At 39.2% G+C, this 23247-nt stretch overlaps 1 protein-coding gene across 11 annotated transcripts in view; it reads right to left on the reverse strand.

Annotated features, from left to right (window-relative positions):
• Nucleotides 1-23247, reverse strand: part of LOC149193765 (phosphopantetheinyl transferase-like) — a 99418-nt gene that overhangs the window by 70460 nt on the left and 5711 nt on the right. For 9 of the 11 annotated variants that reach the window (XM_089404937.1, XM_089404936.1, XM_089404935.1 and 6 more), the window contains exon 1: nucleotides 12727-12864. The exons of 1 other annotated variant lie outside the window; for it this stretch is intronic. Coding sequence is in view for 8 of the 10 variants with exons in the window: in XM_089404935.1 (XP_089261061.1) it covers nucleotides 12727-12818 (92 nt within the window). In the remaining 2 variants the exon portion in view is untranslated. Of the gene's footprint in view, nucleotides 1-12726; nucleotides 12865-23247 lie in introns of those variants that run through there. One more of the 11 variants, XM_089404932.1, reaches the window with a different exon arrangement.

Consider the following 23247-nt stretch of genomic DNA (forward strand, 5'->3'; position numbering starts at 1 on the left):
GAATTTAAGTAGAGCTTTTGATCCAAAAAGTGATACATAACAGCCAGCATACATCTCAAAGTCAAAAATCATTAGTAAATGGAAGCATCCACCTTGGGACAATACGCATGTGACATGGCTACCTTACTATTTTTTATGCATTGCTGATTTGTCATGTGAGGTGGTTATGAGATATTGCTATGTCAATTCCTTTAGGTCTCACGTGCTATTTTGAGATGGTTACTTGCACATTTTTGAAGGGTCTATTAGTGGAGTGACCTCTCTTGGACAGGACTGACGAGAATGTTGGAGCTCATTGACATGCTCAACATTTATGGAGGAGCCACATGTGATGTGACCACTCATTATTTAGTATTTTTGACTTGTCTCGTGAGTTGGTTATGTATGAGAGCATTTTTATATTTGTTTTCCTTGGAGATAAGGATATATTTTATTTTATTTTCTTGGAGAAGAAAGGGGATCTCAACAAACTATCACTATCTTTAGCAATGGGAGTTGTTGAGGAGGCTTGAATTGTAATATTTCACTGTATTCCTTGTTGAGATTATTGGATTTAGAAAAGAATTTCATATTTTATTGTAAAAGGAGGTGGAGCTAAGAACCTATAAAAGGCCTAGCTCTCTCCTCCATTTGCATGGTTCGATTTGCGGGGTGAATCTCCTCTTGGAGATCTATTGAATATCTAATGGATAGCTTTTGGAGATTACCACATCTAGAAGGGGTTTGTGCAAAAAATTCCCTCTTCTTCCCTTTACTATTTTGCTTATGAATGTATTAGTTTGCTTCTATGAAATCGTTGTTGCTATTCTAATGCTTCATTGTAGGACATGCCCTCAAAGTATTGTTTGAGTGTGGCATCTTTAGGGCCCTGTTACCCCTCTTTCAGCAAGGGTACCTATAGATTCATTGCAACATTCTTAAGCACCATTGTAAGCCCAAGGTCACAAGTCAAAAGCCATCTAACAACCATGTCAGGCCTTGTAGGCATCCTAGACCCTAAGTCGGGTTCAATCAGTGTTGTTTTCATCAGACCATGCCTTGTCCCTTTGAGTTTGTAGCAAGTTTCTTTCGTCCCTAATAGGATTGGAGGGCCTAAGGTAAGCTTATATGTGGACTCATGGTTTTGTGGGAGCCTTGCAGTGTAGGGGTGATCACCAATGTAGGGGCCAATCCAACCCACATCAAGTGCACTCGTCTTTCTGCATGGCTACATGTCTATCAAGATTGTACGTGGCCTTGGCTTTTGTGCCATATCCCTCAAATGTTTCTCATATATAGCAGTCTCACAATCAATGGCATCTTCACACATCCCAAGGCAAAGAGGTCCCATAAGTCAAAAAGTCAACAAGGTCCCAAATTGTAGAGCTCAGTGAGAGGATGACATGCCACATGAATTTTTTCAATTTGGTGAAGGCATTCTCAAGATATGGCTGGTCTAAGTTGGTCAAACAACAGTGTTGTAGGTTTTCCGAGGTGGAAAAGGGGGAGCATAGGGCAAATTTTCACATGCATTAGATCAAAAGAAGTATACTTGCCAAGATGAACAAAACCTGTCTCAGAAAAAATTTATCCTTGGGGGCATTGGAGATCATCCACTTGGCCATGAGGATGTGGTAGGGCAATTTTTCCACATGGCATCACAAGGGCAGATTTTGTCAAAACTTCACATATAATAATGTCAAATTTGGTCTACAAAAAAGAGGAACAAAACCCCTATGTTAGTTTTTTTAAATTCCCAAGGACATTAGAGATCTTGAGGTGGTCGAAAATGCACTCATTAATGCATGGAAAAGTCAAGTCAATTAAAAATGGCCATTGGAAAGATCAATATAGTTCTTGGAGGTTACTACATCCAAGAAGATTAAGATAAGGATAAGAAAAGTAGTAGTTAAAAATCAAGTAATTAGTCTTCAACTAATGGCACGAATCCCCAAGGATGATCTCTCTTTTTCCCAAGATAAATCAACACTATTCTTCATGGTTTTGACTTTTGGACATTTTCCTTGTGGAATGTTGGACTACTTTGGTGGTGATGAGGCCATTTGACCCGTTATGTGGACAAACTCAATGTATTTGAATATTATTTTTCTCTTGAGGAGACTTAGTCTCAAAATTAACTGTGGATGACAAGTCAAATATTATTATTTTAATAGAAGAGGAAATCTAGCCATTAGCAATGAAACTTATAAATTGCTAGCTCCTCCTCCCATTAGTGGTTGTTGACTGTGAGATCATTTATGCTATGCAATAAAGAAACCAATTGGCAAAATACTCTCTTATGTCTATTGGATTGATTTTACCATGCTCTCTTTTCTTAGTTTTAGCCTTTAACCTCTACTTAATAGACTAACTTGCAGGTACAAGATTAATCAACACAAAATTGTTGCAGGGATCCATTGAGTGACACTATCACGTGGAAGGGGGGTTTCTCTGACTGTTAGCTCTCACCAAGAAGACACATTTTCAAGTATTGGACAATCCCTTTAAGGGAGAATGTTCAACCAAATTTGTGGGATGTAGTGACTATTAGTTTTCGGTAGCAGTGGATAGGTGTTCTAGTCTCTATGGTGTCTATGAGGCTAAGGAACACATTTTCTCCAATACCCAAAAAAGGTTTCACAAGAAATGTCTTAATTAGATTAATTAGTTAATTATTAAATATTTTCTTAACTTAGGAAAACTGGTTAATTAAATCAAATTAATTGAAATAAATCGATTTCGCTGTAGAGACTTTAGGGAAAATCACTTGATGGGGTCAAGATGATCTTAGCCATTGATTGAGATGAGATTGTGGTCGTTGATAGCTCAACGAGAGATTATAAGAGCAAGTCGATGGGGCTTTGGAGATCACTCAGATATAGCGAATTGCAGTGATAGCAAGGACGTGGAGGCAAACACCAGCAGCAAGATTTCAGCAAAGAGAATGGGAAGAGAATTTCCAAAGAAATTCTCCACAGAGATTCCAACGTTCCAAGAGAGAAAGGGAGGCTGAATTATTCTGCAACGAGGTCATACCAGGCAATGCAAATTGGCCAATGCGCAAAGCTAGGTATCAGGATGGATTTCTAGTTGGTGGAGACAGGTGTCTAAGGAGGTGCAAGTTACTTAGTAGATTTGCAGGAAGGCAGAGATCATTGCTAGCACTGATCTTCAGAGGCAGTGCGAGTTCCAGAGAGGGCCACGTGCATTTCCAGTTCAGCCAGTGTGTGTAGTAGGCAGGGAGTGCGAATTGCACTACGGAGGTTGAGTTAATTTTGCAGAAGGAAACTTGGGTTTCCATATTGATTTTACTAGCGCAGATATTGCATGTTGGAGCTTTGCCAATGAGAGGCAAGTTGATTGTATTTCTCAATTTTGTTGAAGGTTTATTAATAATATAAACCCTCATCTACAGAACTGGTTTTCCCCACATTGGAGTTTTTCCAGGGACAATTTGTCCAAAAATACTGGTGTCAATTATTTTGTGTGTGCTTTATTTCTCAATTCCTGTATTTATTTGTGAAGATTGCAATCGTGAATTAATCATTATTTGTCGTAATTAAATTTCTGAAGACAAATAATCTCCAACAGATAGAAGATTAAATTCCAGTTGTTGCAATTAAGGAGATTTCACACGGAATGAGAGAAGATCAACGCAGAGGGTTTGCAGGAGTTATCCAGTGCAGGGCACAAGAAGAAAAGTCGAGGGTTTATAACCCAGTTTATTGCTCTCCAGATTTATTTGGGTTTCGCTATATTTCCAAATTTCTAGAGATGGTCGCAGCAAGTTTGAGGGATTAGGACGGATTGGATGGAGCCTCCAATTTTGGCATTTGGAAAGTCGAGATGTCATTCTTATTAGATAAGTATGGACTGAAGGAGTATGTGGAGAATGTTATAGTCGCGGTGATAGATCCAACGCAGTTGGCCACCTACAAAAAGGAGAATGCCAAAGCTAAGAGGATTATCCTTAATGGAGTCAAGGACCATATTGTTCCGCATATCACAGAGTTAGACATAGCGAAGAAGATGTGGGGTACAACTTTTAATTTGTACCAGAATCCTATAAAGAACAGGAAAGTGATTCTTCGAGAGAAGTTGAGGACCATCAAGATGTATAAGGGTGAGGATGTTGTATCCTATCTCACCAGAGTTCGACTTTCCAAAGATGAATTGGTTGCACTATGAGACAAGCCAAGTGACAACGAGCTAGTGCGAATAGCACTAAATGGGTTTTCCGAGGAATGGAGCATGTTCGTCCAAGTGATTTTTGGGCAAGATGCACTTCCAGGTTGGGATCACCTATGGAGTGACTTCACTTAGAAGGAGCTTAGGCTCAGCTTGGTTAATGGCACCAGTAGTAGTGGCAAAGCACCAAAGGTGGAGAAGGAGCATAAATGTAGCCCTAGCAAGAAAAGGAAAGGCAAAGAAGGGTTCCAGTAAGGGACACGGCTCAAAAGGAGATAAGAAGAAGAAAAACCTAAAGTAAGGTCAAGTGTTTCTGTTGCAGTCAACATGGACACTATGTCAACCAATGTCCTGAACCGAAAGAAGGAAAGGAAGGGGAAGTAGACGACAACTTCAGCAGACATTGAGCATTTGTCTTCTAGGTTGGAAGACAAATTCGCTCTCATAGCTTGCCTCTCTAGCTCCACATCCACAGGAGTCTAGTATATTGACAGTGGAGAGTCAACACATATGGCGGGGGTTAGAGATTGTTTATCCAATTACAAAGACTTCCAGATACAAATGGGAAACAAGATGAAGTGTACTCCAGTTGGGAGGGATACCATCAACATTCAGAGGGACTCAGACAAGAGCAACAGTGTTATAGATGTGTTGCATGTGACAGGTTTGGGCATGAACCCAATTTCAGTTTCTGCACTACAGGATAAGGGGTACGATATCTATTTCGTGGGGCAGAAGGTGTACATCAAACACCAGAGTTGGAAGAAGGTCAAACAGATTGGGGTTCAAAGCAACAAGTTGTACAAGTTGCAGTTCGATTCTCCAAAGGCATTGATTAGTAGCAGTAGCACCAGTGGTAAAGACTTGGGAGATTTGTGGCATAGGAGAATGGGACTCTTACATCATGGAGCACTGAAATTGCTCAGGGAAAGTGTGACAGGAGTTCCAGAATTGAGCACGGAACATGACGATGTGTGCAGAGGGTGCGTACTTGGGAAATTCACAAAAACAAGATCCTCAAGTTGTGACAGTAGAGCCAGTGATGTGCTTCAGTTGATACACTCAGAATTTTGGGGCATGTTGTCTACTAGATCTCTCAAGGGTTATGAGTATTTCGTAACCTTCATCGATGACTTCTCCAGGAAAACCTGGATCTATTTTTTGAATATGAAGGATGAGGTCTTCACTCGCTTCCAAGAATTCAAGGCTCTTGTGGAGAACATGACAAGTAAAAAGATCAAGGTGCTTCATATGGATAATGGAGGTGAGTACATAGTTAAAGCCTTCACGGGGTTTTGTGCAAAGGAGGGCGTCAGGAAGGAGTGGACAACTCCATACAACCCACAACAAAATAGGGTTGCAAAGTGGAAGAAGAAGATGATTGTTGGAGGAGCGAGGGCAATGTTATATGACCAGGATATGCCTATATTTTTATGGGTGAAGGAATGTAGCACAACAGTGTACATCAAAATAGGGTTCCTCACAAAGCATTGGGGAAGATAACACCAAAAGAGGTCTTCACAGGGAAGAAGCCAGAGGTCGAGCACTTCAAAATCTTTGGCAGTATTGCTTATTGTCACACATTGAATGATAAACACACCAAATTGGATCAAACTGGAGAGAAGGGTTATTTCGTTGGCTACAACAAAACGTCTAAGGCATACAGGATCTATATTCTTGGTAGCAGGAGGATCATTGTGAGATGAGACATAAAGTTCCAAGAGGATAAAGCCTTCAGGAGATCCCGTAAGTTGCCAACATATGATTAGAGTGGGCCAGTAGAAGCTCCAAGGGTTGAGCAGCAATTGCGGGGTCAACAGAGTACTAGTACAGTTACCAGCACAAGCACTAGCTCAAGTGAAGGAGGTCCTGTGAGTTCACAGCAGACAGAGCAACAAGGGCAGGACAAGGAGAATGAAGCTCCAACCACCACCAACAAAAGGACTAGAGAGGTATCATTTTTGGGATTCAACTGCGTTAAGTAAGTCATTCAAACGTATGACCATTTCCATGAGAGGTAGTCGTAGAGAGGTGTTTCAGACATTAAAGGATGCACAGGAGTTCGTAGGAGCTCCTAGAGCAAGCACCAAAGAGCACAGATAGCCAGACAAGTACAAGGCATTGGTGACAGAGGTCGTTGACAGATAGCCTTCCAATTATCAGGAGACTGCACAACATCAGGTGTGGCAAGATGCCATGGTGGAGGAGTACAACTCCATCATGACCAATGATGTATGAGAGGTCGTGCCTGGACCCTGGACCAATGAACAAGTCTATAGTTGGATCTCGACAGATCTACAAGATCAAGCATGTTGCACATGACAGCGCGAAGTATAAGGCTAGGTTTGTGGCCAAGGGGTATGCGTAGAAAGAAGGCATAGACTATGAGGAAACCTTTGCACCAGTGGCAAGATACACACACACTCTAGTTATTATTGTTTTCCCGTGTTTGGTTCTTTACAAATCTGTTTTAAATAAGAAAAAATATAATAGTTGAACAAGAAATGGAGTTTCCCAATTTTCACATTTAGGAAACAACAAAATGTCTGCACAAAGTCATTTGGAATGTCATAGAGAAATTAGAATAGAAATGTTTCTTCTCATCTCTAGCATTTCATTGGAATTTCCCAGTATTTAATCCCATTTCACATGTTTCTTCGCCATTTGAAGTCTACACTCACCACAACATCCGTTTTTCATTTATGAAGATCTATCTAAGCTATTTTTGCTTCAGAAATAAATCATTTCAAAGACATTTCTGTTTTAAATTCAATTGAATAGATCTCAGTGAATTTACATATTTTATTTAACAAAAACAGATATACTTGTATTATAAGAATGCTGCAGTCGTATTGTACAGTCTGTGAATATATATAATTAAAATGTTCAGCAAAATTGCCTTAAGTGAGTCCAAAACTAGGATCTGACATTTTAAGTCTACAATAACTTTTTCTGAAATGTATTCCTGAAACCTACTGCATGCATATCCCTGATCAAAGACTTCTTGAAACAAACAGACTTTAAAAAACATGTAACAGTACTGTATAAAGCCCAGCTATCCATAAGCTTCTTCCCACTTCATTTTGTTGATTGTTGAGTTCTGTTGATTGTTGAGTTCTGTTGATTGTCGAGTTCTGATCCACAAGCTCCATCTCCACATCCTCACGCTGTTGTTGCACTACTTCACCCTCTTTGTCACCAGATGACCATGGGATAAGCCATGGTGTTGATGTTGACCAACCATAGATTGTTTGTTTTTAAGCAACACTCTCAGCTTGAAGCTCTGTTATTTGTTGTCTCTTCACCATCATCCCCAGACACCTGTAGGCCACCAATTCCCCTTACTCCAGAGAGGCTATTTCCCTCCAGGAGTTCAATTTCACCTAATCCAAGGCCAGGAACCAACTAAGACCCAGAAATGCAATTGCTGAGAAGAAACAGGGGCAACTCTGAACCCCAAAGGAAAATTGGCTGCAGCAACAAAATAAACCATGGGAGCACCACAAACATCAGATCCCCATACGTTGCATCCATACTCCACCAGCATCCAAAATTATGAACTAGGATGGCTGATTAACTCACTACAAAATTGATTTTAAGATGTGTGAATGGACCACATTGTGTGCACATTCCAGCCTTTGCGCTTGGTTAAAATTCACTTCACAGTATTATGACACCAAGTGTGTGACACACTTGACTTGATCATTAACCTTAACACCATATGATTAGTGGATTGGAAAGTCTCCCAATTTTTAATTTGGGGATACTGTGTTCTGGTCTGCTTGCCTTATTTGCCAATGAGTCTGCTTGTTGATTATGTACCCTAAGCACATGAAAGAATTCGACACTCAAATCTTGCCACTTCTTTTTTGATTTGGAAGAACATTTTCAATAAAACAATACTTTTCAAACAAAATGTTTTATTCATTGATTTGATAACTAGTTCTGAATCCCCAATAACAAGTAGCTGCTTGTAACGCCTTTCATCAACAATACCCATACTTTGATATAGAACAAGAGCTTCAGCTTGGTTATTTGTGGCTCTGCCCAATCCCTATTCAAAGGACTTTTCCTCATTTCCCTCAAGATAAACAATGATCGCCCCCACCACCCCGTCTACCACCTGTGCTCCTGCCACCCTGTGAATTTATACATGTTACTCAAATAAATCTTGGGGCATTTTGTGTTATCTTCCAACTTTGACATAGAGGAAGGATATGTAACTCTGTCAGGGTACCATCAGAATCTAGAATCATTTGGGTTCATCCTAAGCCTTTTATATAAAATCATAAAATCAAATGTCTGCACCTTTAGATTCGTCTTGTTTTACATTTTTTAGATCCACTTCAAGAAACACATCCCTGGCACTGCACCACAAAGATCACACTTCTGTCAGCTTGAGCACCAAGTCTAAAGGTTAACTGTTCTGCCAAAACTGCCCAGGACTTGCACTTAGCCTGGTCCTTTGAAATCCATCCAGACAGGTGGGGTAACCCTGGTGTGGACACCTCAACACTCTGTCAGCTCATCAGTGAATTAATGCTCCTTTGAAAATTCAGCATTTTATGACATGATCTTTATGTTAAAAGTTTAAAAGAAAGGTCAACCTATCAAAATGTCTATTGTGGAGTCTACTTTGGAAAACCAAAGCATCGCATCTCAATCCACAGGAATCTCAAAACAACCAATATGTTCGTGTCTTCATTGATTGATTCCCTAAAAGCAGGTTGCATTCTGTTAAATATTGCTAAATCTCCTATCCATCAGTTCTTAGCCACTGTGGACACCAGAAGCATAGTTGTTCTTTTACCTCAATAATCTGCAGTCTACCATATTACAACCGAACCGCATCATTCATTGGCTTGTGGCATTCTTTGCTTGTTTGTATTTATGGCACTTTTGATCTGCTTGCTTTGGCGTAGTGATGGAGACTGGGCGTATATGCACTGGAATATTAAGGGCTACAGGTTCAAAAACCTCCCAGTGCATACCTATGTTGCCAGGAAACGTGGGTTCGGGGACGGAGACGGCATTTTTGGAAACAGGGTGCGTGGGTTCGTCGGGTAATATAATAATATTAAATTTTAATAATTATATTTTATAAATTATAAATTTATAAATTATAATTAATAATATATATGAAATTTGAATTTGTATATTTTTCAACTTTAAAATGTTGAGTTCTCAAAGACTCAACATTTTAAACTTTATTTTATTGGGCTGCCTTGTGTGTTTGGTGGGACAGCAGTGAAATATATGCTGCCAGCAGCCATAATTTATACTTTAATGTAGCCACAAGCCTAAAAAAAAACCACAGAATTTATATGTAATGATTCAATTTTTCAAAATATATATAGTATAAAAATTTAACAACTCTGGGCTGAGTAGAGGTTAGTTTGTGGCATTGTCATCTCTGTTTAGGGCTTCGGTTGGGTACAGGAGTCTGCATAGGGAGGCCGAGGTCTGTTCCTTAGTGAACAGTGAGCTGTTTTGTGTAAACAGTGGCATGAATCGAGCCCTACAGCTCAGCGTTTGACAACAAGGAGGAGGAGGTACTATGCCGCAGCTGTAGGAGGCAAATTGAGTGTATAAAAGTGGACTGACAGTTGTGGATCATGTTGCAGACAGTCCGAAACAGCAAGAAATTGTGACATTCATTCCGACAAGCCTTTAAAAGCACTGTATGAGTTGTCACGTTATTGTAATTCTGCTTAATGTACTTGAGCCCCTGTGGGTGCTCACTGTTCAAATCTAAGTTACCAGGATTCGGATACGGATACGGATCCGGATCCGGATCCGCTAGTTTTTTGAAAATCTAAGATCCGGATACGGCAAGGATACGTCACGTACAATATATATATATATATATATATATATATATATATATATATAAATATACCTTTTAAAGCTAAAAAATCAAATACTCTATTGGTTACTTGCAAGTTGCCACTGCATTTAAAAGTCAAGTTATAATATATTAAAATTTAATATTATGATTATCCATAAGCAATTAAAAATTAAATTGTAAAATTAAATACATTAAAAAAAAAATTTAAATTTTAAATACATTTTAAAAATTTGAATAACATATATTAAATATTAATATAACTATTAACTGTTATTATAATTTATTATGTTATATAAGTTATAAGTTATAACATATATAATTATATTATATAACATATATATATATAAATATTAAATAATATATATAACTGTTAAATATTAAATAATATATATAACTGTTATAAATATAATTATTTACAATTATACCGGTTTATAATTATTTACTTTCTCATGTTTATATATATTAATATAACCGTTATTTAATATATATAACTGTTAAATATTAAATAATATATATAACTGTTTAATATATATATAAATATTAAATAATATATATAACATAATCTTAAACCAAACCATAAACCAAATAAATATTAAATAATAAATATATATAACCAAACCGTAAACCATAAACCATTACGGACCAAACCGTAAACGATAAAACCAAACCGTAAACGATTACCTGGTTAACGCGGAAGCCTGAAACCCTCGGCGTGACCGACTGTGCCCACAATGTGTGCTGCGTGCACGGGAACCAGCAGCAGTGAATGGTGCTGCGTGCAGTGGGGCCGGCGGTAAGCCCGCAAGCAAAAGTCTTGTGCAGGAGGGGCCGGCGGTGAGCACTGAGCCCGGAACGAATGGCGACAAAACAAAACTACGAATGGTCAAAGCAGACAGAGCTACGCAGAGTCCGACAAAAGTTCAAAACTAAAAGTAATGTTTTAATATCGGGACCACAAAATATCTAACCTTAAAACCTAGAAAATATCTGCGTTGCTTTTTCAGCCACCTATCACCGCTTCCGGCAGCCACCGTCCGGATCCGTATCCAAAATCGGCTTTCCGTTTCCAAAACCCGCGTTTTTTAAAATATACGTATTTTAAGCGTATTTGGGAGTATCCGGATCCGGATCCGGTTCAAATCCGTGGATCCGGCAATACTCCACTTGCCTGAGCCGGATCCGGTAACATAGGTTCAAATGTGTAATATAATGCACCTATATTTTTCAGACGCGGGTCTTGTGAAACTTTTTCATGGAAAAAAATCATTCGTTAGAGGTTGATTCTTGGAATATCTTCCTTGTTAAATCTCATGATTGAAGCTTTTATAGGTCATAGGTTTCCTTTAGATTTGGCGGTTCTCTAACCATATTTTCACCATAGCAGTCTCCTGTCATGGAGTTGTTTAAATACCACTGCTGTTGAAATAAACTAGCTCAGTAAGAAAATTGAAAACGAAAACTTGAGGAGCACCGTAAAGTAGTAAATACCACTGCCGTTGAAGCTGCTCTGTCCACTGCCGCTGAAGCTGCCCACTGCTGCTGAAGCTGCCCACTGCCGCCGGAAATGGTAAACAGGAACGGCTCAAGCCTCAACCAAATGGAAAAAAGACTCAAGTTAAATGAAATCAGTAATCACGTATCAGAAATTTTGATGTGTGCGTTCATAGAGAGTTAAAGATTTAGGGTTTTTAAAGTTTTTTACATTTGTTATAAGTTAAAACTTAATAATAAAAAAAATTTAAAATTTTTTTTTAATTTCAATAAAAAAAATTATTTGAAAATTAAATTTTTAATATAATTTTTTTTATGAAGAACCCAAAGAACCCAACCCGAAGAACCCAAGAACCCATTAAAGGAAAAGAACCCAAATTTTTTTTTGAAGAACCTGGTTCTTCATGTAAGAACCCGGTTCTTCTGGGTTCTTCTGGGAAGAACCCGTACACGAATCCGGTACTAGGGTGCGGGAACCCATGCAACATAGGTGCATACATTTACAAAATGTAATGGGAGTTGATTCATATGTATTACGGATACGTAGACACTCTAGAAACTCAAGACGCGTATCTTGATAGGTTAAACCCAATATCCAATAATAATAGTAATGATCCTTCAGCCACTGGCATGGTAACTGCAGCAGATAATCTCCTATTTTTATAATACCGTACTTGTTTTCATGGGGATTGTATCCAGCCTGTTAATTTTCTTGAAACTTTCCAACTACTTAGATGAATTACTGAAAACAAGGCAACTGAAAACTGAAACCAAATTTACTTTCACCAAGGTACAAAATTCCTTAACAATCTATAAGCAGCGGATAAAAACACCCTTATGCGGGAGCAAGCAGGCCATTTTTGTGATATTTAAACCCTAGTGAGAGCTAAGACAATACCCCGCTTTGGCCAACCCGGTTAACATCTTAGGGCTATTTTTTTGGCTAGATATGATACTTAGCCCAATTTTTTTGAAATTTTGGGACTTTTAATGCCCTAACAACGATTGCTTTAGCAACCCACATCTGTTTCTATAAAACAATCATGTACACAGCTGCATTAAAAGACAGAAAAGCAATAGAACACCACTAAATCTCGTGACCTACCTAAGAACTGCATCTCAATTCAAATGAAGCAATAGAGTAACAATCTTAATAACAAGATACCGAACTTAAACTCATTTTAAAGTCCAAGGGAATTTTGGTGAAGGTGTAAACATACCTGGGAGTTGGAGGTGCACAATAATTCAGTAATGAGAATGGCATAGTTGGGTCAGTACAAAACGTTCTCCTCCCAATATAGGAAATATGCATTGGATATATCCTTTCATGGAAATATATGCCTTCAGATTATATTATTGTATCTGGACCATGATTTCAAGTTTCAGTGGCATTCGTGATCGCAAGAATATTAAAAGTTGGTGGGTCGCTTGTCTATCATGTAATCGGCAAGCAAATTGATTTCAAAGAGAGCACAAGCAATTTCTACTTTGTTGTCTTGATAAATGGGGTGGCCTCTCCGTTTTTCCATGCTCAGAGAGGCCTCTGACAGGGGTGTCCACTATCCCCGTTGCTTTTTCTTTTAGTTGCAGAGGGCCTAAGTCGTCTACTAGTTGAGGCAAAGCACAGAGGGGACTTCCTAGGCACCATTATTGCCTAGGCTCTCTTGCTGAGACACCTTTTGTTTGTGGATGACATTTTGATTTTCTACAATGCATCCATGAGAGAGGTTGCCAGTCTGGAAGAAATTCACCCTCTTCAGCAAAAGCCACTGGCATGATTAGAAATAACAAGAAATCTTCTTTCTCCCATCACAATCTGGAAGATGAGATAAGGCTTCTTTCCCATCATATCTCCTTTGAAGAATCTCCATTGCAGCAGGGCATTAAGTATTTGGGATTCAAAATAAAGCCAGGTAACTACAACAAGGCGGACTTGCTTTGGCTCTTGGCCAGAATAGAGAAGAGGCTGAAATGCTGGAGTTTTAGGTGGCTTTCGCGGGCAAGTCGTCTAGTCCTGATAAAATCTGCCTTAGAAGCCATACCAGTTTACTGGATGTCGCTGATGTGGGTCCCAAAAAGTATATTGGAAAAAATCAGGAGAACATGCTTTAAATTCCTTTGGTCTAGGCCAATGTTGCACGAAGCGGGGATGAAACGAGGACGTTTTTTGGAAGCGGGGACACGAAAGCATCATTTTCCAAAAATCTAGGAAGCAAAGCGTCTGCGGAAGCGTCTGCTCTATATATATATATATATATATATTATTTTTTTGCATTTATACTCAAAACAAACATCCCAAATACCAAATTAGGTGTAGAAAACATGAAAACATGCATATTTTTGCATAAATCAAGATAGATATAGCATCCATTGTACATTAATAATTAATTATTCGAGCATCAACCATCTAGAATCTAGATTCTTCTCCTCTTGTCTAGTCTTTGCCTCTACCTCGATTGTCTAGGGATATTAGTCAACATTGCCCAATTTTGATCAAACTACCTTATTCAAGACTTAAAATATCATAGAAAAAGCTTAACATGCTTGATCGATGATTTTGACTTGATTGAAAGATAATTTTTGCTAAGGGCGTGCCGCGTGACAAAGGAGTTCAACAATTAACACCACCAACACTAGGGTACATATAGGGCTTGGTGCTCTTGATTAAATGCTAATCGCATACCTTCATACTTGATATAATCTAATGAAATGCCACAATCCCATTGATCCTGAATTCCTGAAAACTGTTAGGTCTACTGAATTTTGAATAGGATATGAAATTCTATTTTCTCCATATGAAGTCCAATGAGGCTGGAACCACTCTCAAACATCCTGAGTCATTTCATGGTAATGTTAAAAATTTAGGAGAATGTCACTTTAAATGAAAAATAAAGGAGAATGTCACTTTTACTTTAAGAATTTAACATTACCATGAGGGAGTGTTTGCTATATTTATATTTTTTTATATTTTTTTTGCCTTCATTCCTCACCCTAACCCAATGTGGACCCACCCCCAACAAGCAAACTCACCTAAAACTAAAAGAAAAAAATTAAAAAAAAAAAAAAAAAAAATCGATTTTCTAAACAACGCAGCGCTTTTTCCGGAAGCGTACGGAATCGTAAGGGAACCGTAGGATTCACCCTCCGAAGCGTCGTACGAAATGCGCTTCGTAGATTCGGAAGCACGCTTCGAAGGGATGCTTCCGAAATTTCCAGGAAGCGTTCAAAACAGGCGGAACCGCGTTTCAGAATTTTGGAGTTGCGCTTCCGGGGACGCTTCCTGGACGAATCCATATGGGATGCGCTTCGGGCACTAGATCCGGGGGGGGACATTTCCTACAACATTGGTCTAGGCATCAAGAAAAGGGAACTCTACCTTGGGTCAAGTGGAAAAAGCTCGCAGTCCCAAAACTACTATGCGGTTGGGGTCTCAAAAACATTTCTTCGATTTCAAAGGCCTTAGCAGACAAGGGCGGGTGGAGATTGTTATTTACCCAGAGCCCGTGGACTTTGGTCGTCACTCATAAATATATCTTTCCTTCTACTCTGGTGGAATGGATATGAAGGGTAGACAAGCCCAAGACGAACATCTCTACAATTTGGAGGTTTGTCCTCAATTATTTTGATATAATTGAAAATGGACTAACCTGGAAGATCAGCAAGGTTGACAGAGTTCGAATTAGCGTTGATCCCTGGCCTGGGAGTGGTGAGGCCCATATCGTCCCCCAACAGCCCATCATCCACTTAAGAGACAGGGGTTCACCAAACTGACCCATATCAGCAACCCGGACAACACTACAATCTAGAGACAAAGTTGGAAATTAGCAGAGCTAGCGGATGAGTTACATGAGCCAACGAATGCCTACCTGACTACCCTCTCTTCTAGTGACTGGTCACATCAAGCTATCGAAGAGGGAGGACAAACTAGTATGGTGCAACTCCCCTTTCGGCGTCTACACTCCAAAACATGGTTATCTGGTGCTGTTCTCAGATAGAGTTCTTGCAGAACCCACCTAGCCGTGGCAGGCTCTATGGAAGGTCCTACAAAAATGCGTTGTCATTGGACCAGGATGGTGCTTTCTCTGCAAAAACAATAACGAATCCATTGGGCATGTTTTAATGACATGCTCTTTTTTCCAGAAAGTATGGAACATTTGTAAATCCGTTGTGGGCCATAACGGAGCTTGGGCTGGGGACACTCTGGAGTCCGTATGGAAACAATGGCACACAGATTCAACCACAAGTGCTTTCAGAGCCCTCCCCATAATATTCTATTGGGGGATCTAGCTGGCTTGAAACAAGGCTATCTTCCAGGAACAGCCCTCTGTCCCTGAACATATCAATGCTGAAGCACTCATGATTCTAGCACATATTCCACAGGAAAAAGGCATAAGTCCACCCAAATGTATTATCAACGAAACACCAAATTGCTCTAAGCCTTAGGCTTTTTTTGATGGTGACTCCTTTGATGATGGAAATCGGAGTGGTGGGGATTTGTACTGCACTTTACAAATACCAATTCCATACACGTAAAAATGAGTTTCAGCCCAAGTTCAAACAACCTAGTGGAATTACTGGCTTGCAAATTTCTCCTGACTTTTGCAAAAGAAAGGGATGCTCAGAAATCCAAGTCTGTGGTGAATCAGTGTTATTCATCAATTCGGTCAACAACATTGTTTTAAAAAAAGTCTGAGTCGACTCCGACTCAGCCAAGTCAAACTGAGTCAATACCTGGCCGAGTCGGCTCAGTGGCCGAAACGAAATGGCTGGCCTGGTTGTTACCGAGCCAATCATTGACTCGGTAACAACTCGGCTGACTCGGTAATGACTCGGTCGGCTCGGCTCTTTGACAAAAATCCTAAAGCACATTTGTCAAAAGTTGTTCCACCTCCTACATATCAATGATTGGGTTGTTGTTTATTGCATATTTATAACCCTAAAGTAATCTATCACTGTGAGAAAGTTTTGAAAATTACAAGGCCGAAGTATGGTCATCCTAGTGGCATGAATTAGAAAACTGAAACAATGCATTGAGCCATACAATGTTTTTAAAAAGGCAAACGTTTTGGCAATGGACTAATAAATACATATTTACCTCTGATTGTTCTGGAGCTTGACCAAAATTAAATCAAGGGTTTTGAGACTTCATTAGGGGCAAAGAATTGGTATTATTGTTGTTGTAGTCTAGTGATTGTCCTTAGGCGGAGGCAAAAAAGAATCCTAGCATTGGTGGCTAAGTATGAACTTTGTATTGGACAGTGCATTGGGTGCCATTTTGATATAATGGATATATTCATGAGCCTACTTTGATCATATGTTGTCTTCTCTCTATATTCTAAAGCTTTGTGTTTGGAAACATGAATGAAAATCTTTAAAATTATGTTTTTTATAAAAAAATAAATATTTAATGTATTTTTTACAACGACCGAGTCATTGAAATCAAACCGGCCAAGTCAATACCGAGTCGGAGTCGACCCTTGGCCATTTCCGAGTCGGAGTCGGAGTTTTAAAACATTGGTCAACAAGACTCAGGCTTGCAGGAATATATACTTAGCCCCCATACTGGAGGACCTGTGGAAAATCAAGGAGGGTTTCACTCTTTTCTCGTGTTACAGAGAACAGAATGGGGATGCCGATAGGCTTTCAAAATACGGCTTGGCAATGGAAAGGGGTCTATGGAATATTCAGTTTTTCCAGGACACCTCCACTCAAGAATGCTTTCACAGGCCACTTCAGGATCAGCCTGCACACTCTGAATCAATATTGCAAACATCGGCAAGGGTCCGAAAAACCAAAAATAGTAAAAATCGTGAAAATATCGGTAAAAATTGGCAAACATCGGCTAGGACAAAAAATTGCGAAATTGGGATAAAATCGGGATGTTTGCAACACTACTCTGAACACACTCAACACTTTTGATGCTATCTACTTTTTTATCATTACACATTGCTGGAGCACGGTTATCTCCTTATTTCTGTCATACAGGACTGTCTCTCCAATCGATGGATCGGTTGGCTTCTTGCTGCTTCACTGCCATGCATCAGCTGTTTTACCTACAGGTTTTTTGAAGTCCAGACTCATGGAGGCTCTGTTTCTCCTCATCACCAGTTTTTTTAAAACTCTGTTTATGTTTTCTTTTGACTTACTTTCGGAACTTCAATCAAGCAGAATGTTGCTGGTATGCTACAGATGATATTTTGCCCTCATTTCTCTCGGAAGGGCTCTAATCTTTTTTGGGAATGCACCTTACAGGTGTATCTGCAAAATGTAATTTTGGATCATAAAACTTATGAATAAAAATTACAGCTTTTTTCCTGGGGGAAAATGTGCTGCGGATTTCTTCTAGCTTCTGCTGTTCTTATTTTTAGTTACCTATGTTTTTGTAGATCTAGCATATAAACCAGCAACTTTGATACGTTTTGAGTTTTAAAGCTATCTAGTGTTTTAGTTCACAGGTCTGCTTACCATGTTTTGAAATTTTAACAGACATGATGCTGATTCAACCAACGCCAGCCGACCATGTGTTGACTAACGAGAAAGATTCAACCTGTACTAATGTTATTTGATCTCAATTTAAGCCTTTTAAATATTGCATAAATGTTAACCTGATTCTAATAGCGACAGCTAGGACGTAAATGATATGGATATGGTTGAAATGTAGGCATCATCTAGATTATCAGTGAAATTTTATATAAATATTTTTGTAGGGACTGCACACACAACTGCCTGTGATATGTATATATATGCACACACACTCTAGTTATTATTGTTTTCCCCTGTTTGGTTCTTTACATATCTGTTTTTAATAAGAAGAAATATAACAGTTGAACAAGAAATGGCATTTCCCAATTTTCACATTTAGGAAACTACAAAATGTCTTCACAAAGTCATTTGGAATGTCATAGACAAATTAGAATAGAAATGTTTCTTCTCATTTCTAGCATTTCATTGGAAATTCCAAGTATTTAATCCCATTTCACATGTTTCTTCGCCATTTGAAGTCTACACTCACCACAACATCCGTTTTTCATTTAGGAAGATCTATCTAAGCTATTTTTGCTTCAGAAATAAATCATTTCAAAGACATTTCTGTTTTAAAATCAATTGAATAGATCTCAGTGAATTTACATATTTTATTTAACAAAAACAGATATACTTGTATTATAAGAATGCTGCAGTCGTATTGTACAGTCTGTGAATACATATAATAAAAATGTTTAGCAAAATTGCCTTAAATGAGTCCAAAACTGGGATATGACATTTTAAGTCTACAATAACTTTTTCCAAAACGTATTCCTGAAACCTACTGCATGCATATCCCTGATCAAAGACTTCTAGAAACAAACAGACTTTAAAAAACATGTAACATTACTGTATAAAGCCCAGCTATCCATAAGGCTATCCATAAGCTTCTTCCCACTTCATTTTGTTGATTGTTGAGTTATGTTGATTGTCGAGTTCTGGTCCACAAGCTCCATCTCCACATCCTCATGCTGTTGTTGCACTACTTCATCCTCTTTGTCCCCAGATGAACATGGGATAAGCCATGGTGTTGATGTTGACCAAACCAGAGATTGTTTGTTTTTAAGTAGCACTCTCAGCTTGAAGCTCTGCTATTCGTTGTCTCTATACCATCATTCCCAGACACCTATAGGTCACCAATTCCCCTTATTCAAGAGAGGCTACTTCCCTTCAGGAGTTCAATTTCACCCAATCCAAGGCCAGGAGCCAACTAAGACCCAGAAATGCAATTGCTGAGAAGAAACGGGGTCAACTCTGAACCAAAGCAAAATTGGCTGCAGCAAAAAAATAAACCACGGGAGCACCACAAACATCAGATCCTCATACTTTGCATCCATATTCCACCAGCATCCAAAATTATGAACTGGGATGGCTGATTAACTCACTCCAGAATTGATTATAAGTTGTGTGAATGGACCACATTGTGTGCACATCCCAGCCTTTGTGCTTGGTTCAAATCCACTTCACAGTATTATGGCACCAAGTGTGTGACACACTTGACTTGATCATTAACCTTAACACCGTACGATTAGCAGATTGGAAAGGTTAATCTCCCAATTTTTAATTTGGGGATACTGTGTTCTAGTCTGCTTGCCTTATTTGCCAACGAGTCTGCTTGTTGATTATGTACCCTAAGCACATGAAAGAATTCGACACTCAAATCTTGCTTTTTTGATTTGGAAGAACATTTTCAATAAAACACTACTGTTAAAACAAAATGTTTAATTCATTGATTTGATAACTAATTCTAAATCCCCAGTAACAAGTAGCTGCTTCTAACGCCTTTCATCAACAATCCCCATACTTTGATATAGAACAAGAGCTTCAGCTTGATTATTTGTAGCTCTGCCCAATCCCTATTCGAAGGACTTTTCCTCATTTCCCTCCAGATAAACAATGATCGCCCCCGACACCCCTCCAACCACCCATGCTCCTGCCACCCCGTTAATTTATACATGTTACTCAAATAAATCTTGGGGCATTTTCAGTGTTATCTTCCAACTTTGACATTGAGGAAGGATATGTAACTCTGTCAGGGTACCATCAGAATCTAGAATCATTTGGGTTCATCCTAAGCCTTTTATATAAAATCATAAAATCAAATGTCTGCACCTTTAGATTCATCTTGTTTTACATTTTTTTGGATCCACTTCAAGAAACACATCCCTGGCACTGCAGCACAAAGATCACACTTCTGTCAGCTTGAGCACCAAGTCTAAAGGTTACCTCTTCTGCCAAAACTGCCCAGGACTTGGACTTAGCCTGGTCCCTTTGAAATCCATGCCAGACAGGTGGGGTAACCCTGGTGTAGACACCTCAACACTCTGTCAGCTCATCAGTGAATTAATGCTCCTTTGACAATTCATCATTTTATGCCATGATCTTTATGTTAAAAGTTTAAAACCCTGTTATAATAATACGAATCTAGTTATTTGATTCCAAAGGTCAACCTATCAAAATGTCTATTGTGGAGTCTACTTTGAAAAACCAAAGCATTGCATCTCAATCCACAGGAATATCAAAACAACCAATATGTTGGTGTCTTCGTTGATTGATTCCCTAAAAATAGGTTGCATTCTGTTAAATATTGCTAAATCTCCTATCCATCAGTTCTTAGCCACTGTGGACACCAGAATCATAGTTGTTCTTTTACCTCAATAATCTGCAGTCTACCATATTACAACCGAACCGCATCATTCTTTGGCTTGTGGTATTCTTTGCTTGTTTGTATTTATGGCACTTTTTGTTGGGTGTGGAGCCTGGTTATCTTCTATATTCAAAGGTATCGCCACATTGGACCCCAGTTCGAAATGGGGGCGGCAACGCCGGCCGTAAAATATTCGCTGCAGGGGGGGTCCAGGGGGGGCAGCTGCGACCTTTGGGAGCCCCCCCTGGCGGGGGGTTTCGGGGGCAGCGCCCCCGAAGTTAAAAACAGCTGTAAAATTGCCTTGTAAAAGTATAGTAATTTCTAGTCAATCTGGGCCGTTCATTAGGCAGATGATCTGACGGTAGAACTTATGTTTAGTTTAGGGTTTTTTGCCCTAGAAGGCAACCCCTCTCTTTGTATGAGGGCATTGTATTTGAGGCTGTGTGATAGATGTGTATTCTGTGAGCGGAAAATAGAGAGGTGAGGCTGTGAGAGAAAACAGAGGATATTACAGCGGATCTGCTGTAGGTTGTGTCTCTTCATTTTGCTGGATAATAGAAAGGAAGGACTGGCTGTTCGGGGTGGACGTAGCCCAAACTGGGTGAACCACGTATATCTGTGTCTCTCTTGTTTTATGTGTTTTCTGTGTTTATATTTCTGCAATATTTTATGTGTTCCATTGCTCCATAATATATAATTTTCTAACAACTGGTATCAGAGCCGAAGGTCTATTTAGCTGATAAACTCACAGGAAAGAAGGGTTCCTGGTTCGAGTAGGAGCAATGGCGGAAGATGGTAAGTTTAGGGTCGAGAAATCTAACGGCCAAAACTTCTCGCTGTGGAAGATGCGGATGGAAGATTATCTGTATCAAAAAGATCTATACCTACCATTGGGCTGAAAATCAAAGATGTCGACGGGTATGACAGACGAAGAATGGAACCTTCTCGATAGAAAGGCACTCGGAACAATACGGTTGTGCCTTGCTGCGTCAGTCGCCTTCAACATTTCGAAGGAAACCACGACAGAGGGTTTGATTCAGGCGTTGTTGAAACTATATGAAAAACCCTCGGCCTCAAACAAGGTATTTCTTATGAAACGGTTATTTAATATGGAGATGTCGGAAGGTGGATCTGTTGCAGACCATTTAAATGATTTTAATACAGTTACAAGTCAGTTAAGTTCTGTAGGGGTAAACTTTGATGATGAAGTTAGAGCTCTGTTATTCTTGTGCTCATTCCCAGAAAGTTGGAATGGTTTGGTGATGGCCACTAGTAACTCTGTTTCTGGATCTAGTACTTTAAAGTTTGATGATGTTGTCAGTGCTATCCTTAGCGAGGAAATGCGACGGAAAAGCTCCGGTGAGACATCGGGAAATGCTTTGAGTGCAGAGTCTAAACGAAGAAAAATGGAAAGAGGAAAGAGCTCAGGATATCGCAGTAAATCAAGGAAAGGCAGATCCAAGTCCAGATCGACGATAGTGTGCTAGAAATGTGGAAAGAAAGGACACCTAAAGAAAGACAGTAGATCTCGGAAGGGAAAAGAAGGAGATGCACAACAAGAAAACAATCATGAAGCAAATGTGACAGGTGAGGTGTTACAAGATGCTTTGATTCTTTCTTTCGAAAATATTACTGATTCATGGGTGGTAGATTCAGGGGCTTCATTCCATGCCACACGTGATAAGAAATACTTTCATGACTATGTTCAAGGAGATTTTGGACAAGTTCGTCTGGGTGATGATAAACCCTGTAAAATCGTTGGAATGGGTAAGGTTCTTGTAAAACAGCAGAATGGAAACCAATGGCTATTAAAGGAGGTAAGGCATGTTCCAGATCTAAAGAAAAATCTGATTTCAACAGAGCAGTTAGGTGGTGAAGGTTGTGTAACAACTTTCACAGATAAAGCTTGGAAGGTCACCAAAGGAGCCCTGGTAATAGCAAAAGGCGAAAAGGTTGGTACATTGTATTTATGCAATGGTATTTCTAACTCTGTTAATGCTTTAACTTCCAAAGGAGCAGATGCAACATTATGGCATCATAGGCTCGGACACATGAGTGAAAAGGGGATGAAGATTCTTCACTCAAGGAATTTGTTGTCGGGTTTGAAGAATGTTGATTTGGACTTCTGTGAGAATTGCATTTATGGAAAACAGAAGAGAGTCAAATTTCTCAGAGTTGGGAAAGAAAAGAAGAATGAAAAATTAGAGCTTGTGCATACAGATGTATGGGGACCTGCTCAGGTATCATCTCTTGGTGGCTCTCGTTATTATGTTACTTTTATTGATAATGCAACTAGAAAAACTTGGATTTATTGTATTAAGAATAAATCCGATGTATTTGATACTTTCAATAAATGGAAAGCTTTGGTTGAGATTGAGACAGGAAAGAAATTGAAGTGTCTTAGATCAGACAATGGAGGTGAATATTGCAGCAAAGAGTTTGATAGGTACTGTTCAGAGCATGGAATTCGCAGAGAGAAGATAGTTCCAAGAACACCACAAGAAAATGGTGTGTCAGAAAGGATGAACAGAACAATCATGGAGCGTGCAAGGTGCATGAGATTGCATGCAGG

Source organism: Pinus tabuliformis, chromosome 2_2 (genome assembly GCF_031772625.1).
Source record: "Pinus tabuliformis cultivar Carrire ecotype Pingquan chromosome 2_2, CPIR1, whole genome shotgun sequence".
In the NCBI taxonomy this organism is placed as follows: domain Eukaryota; kingdom Viridiplantae; phylum Streptophyta; class Pinopsida; order Pinales; family Pinaceae; genus Pinus; species Pinus tabuliformis.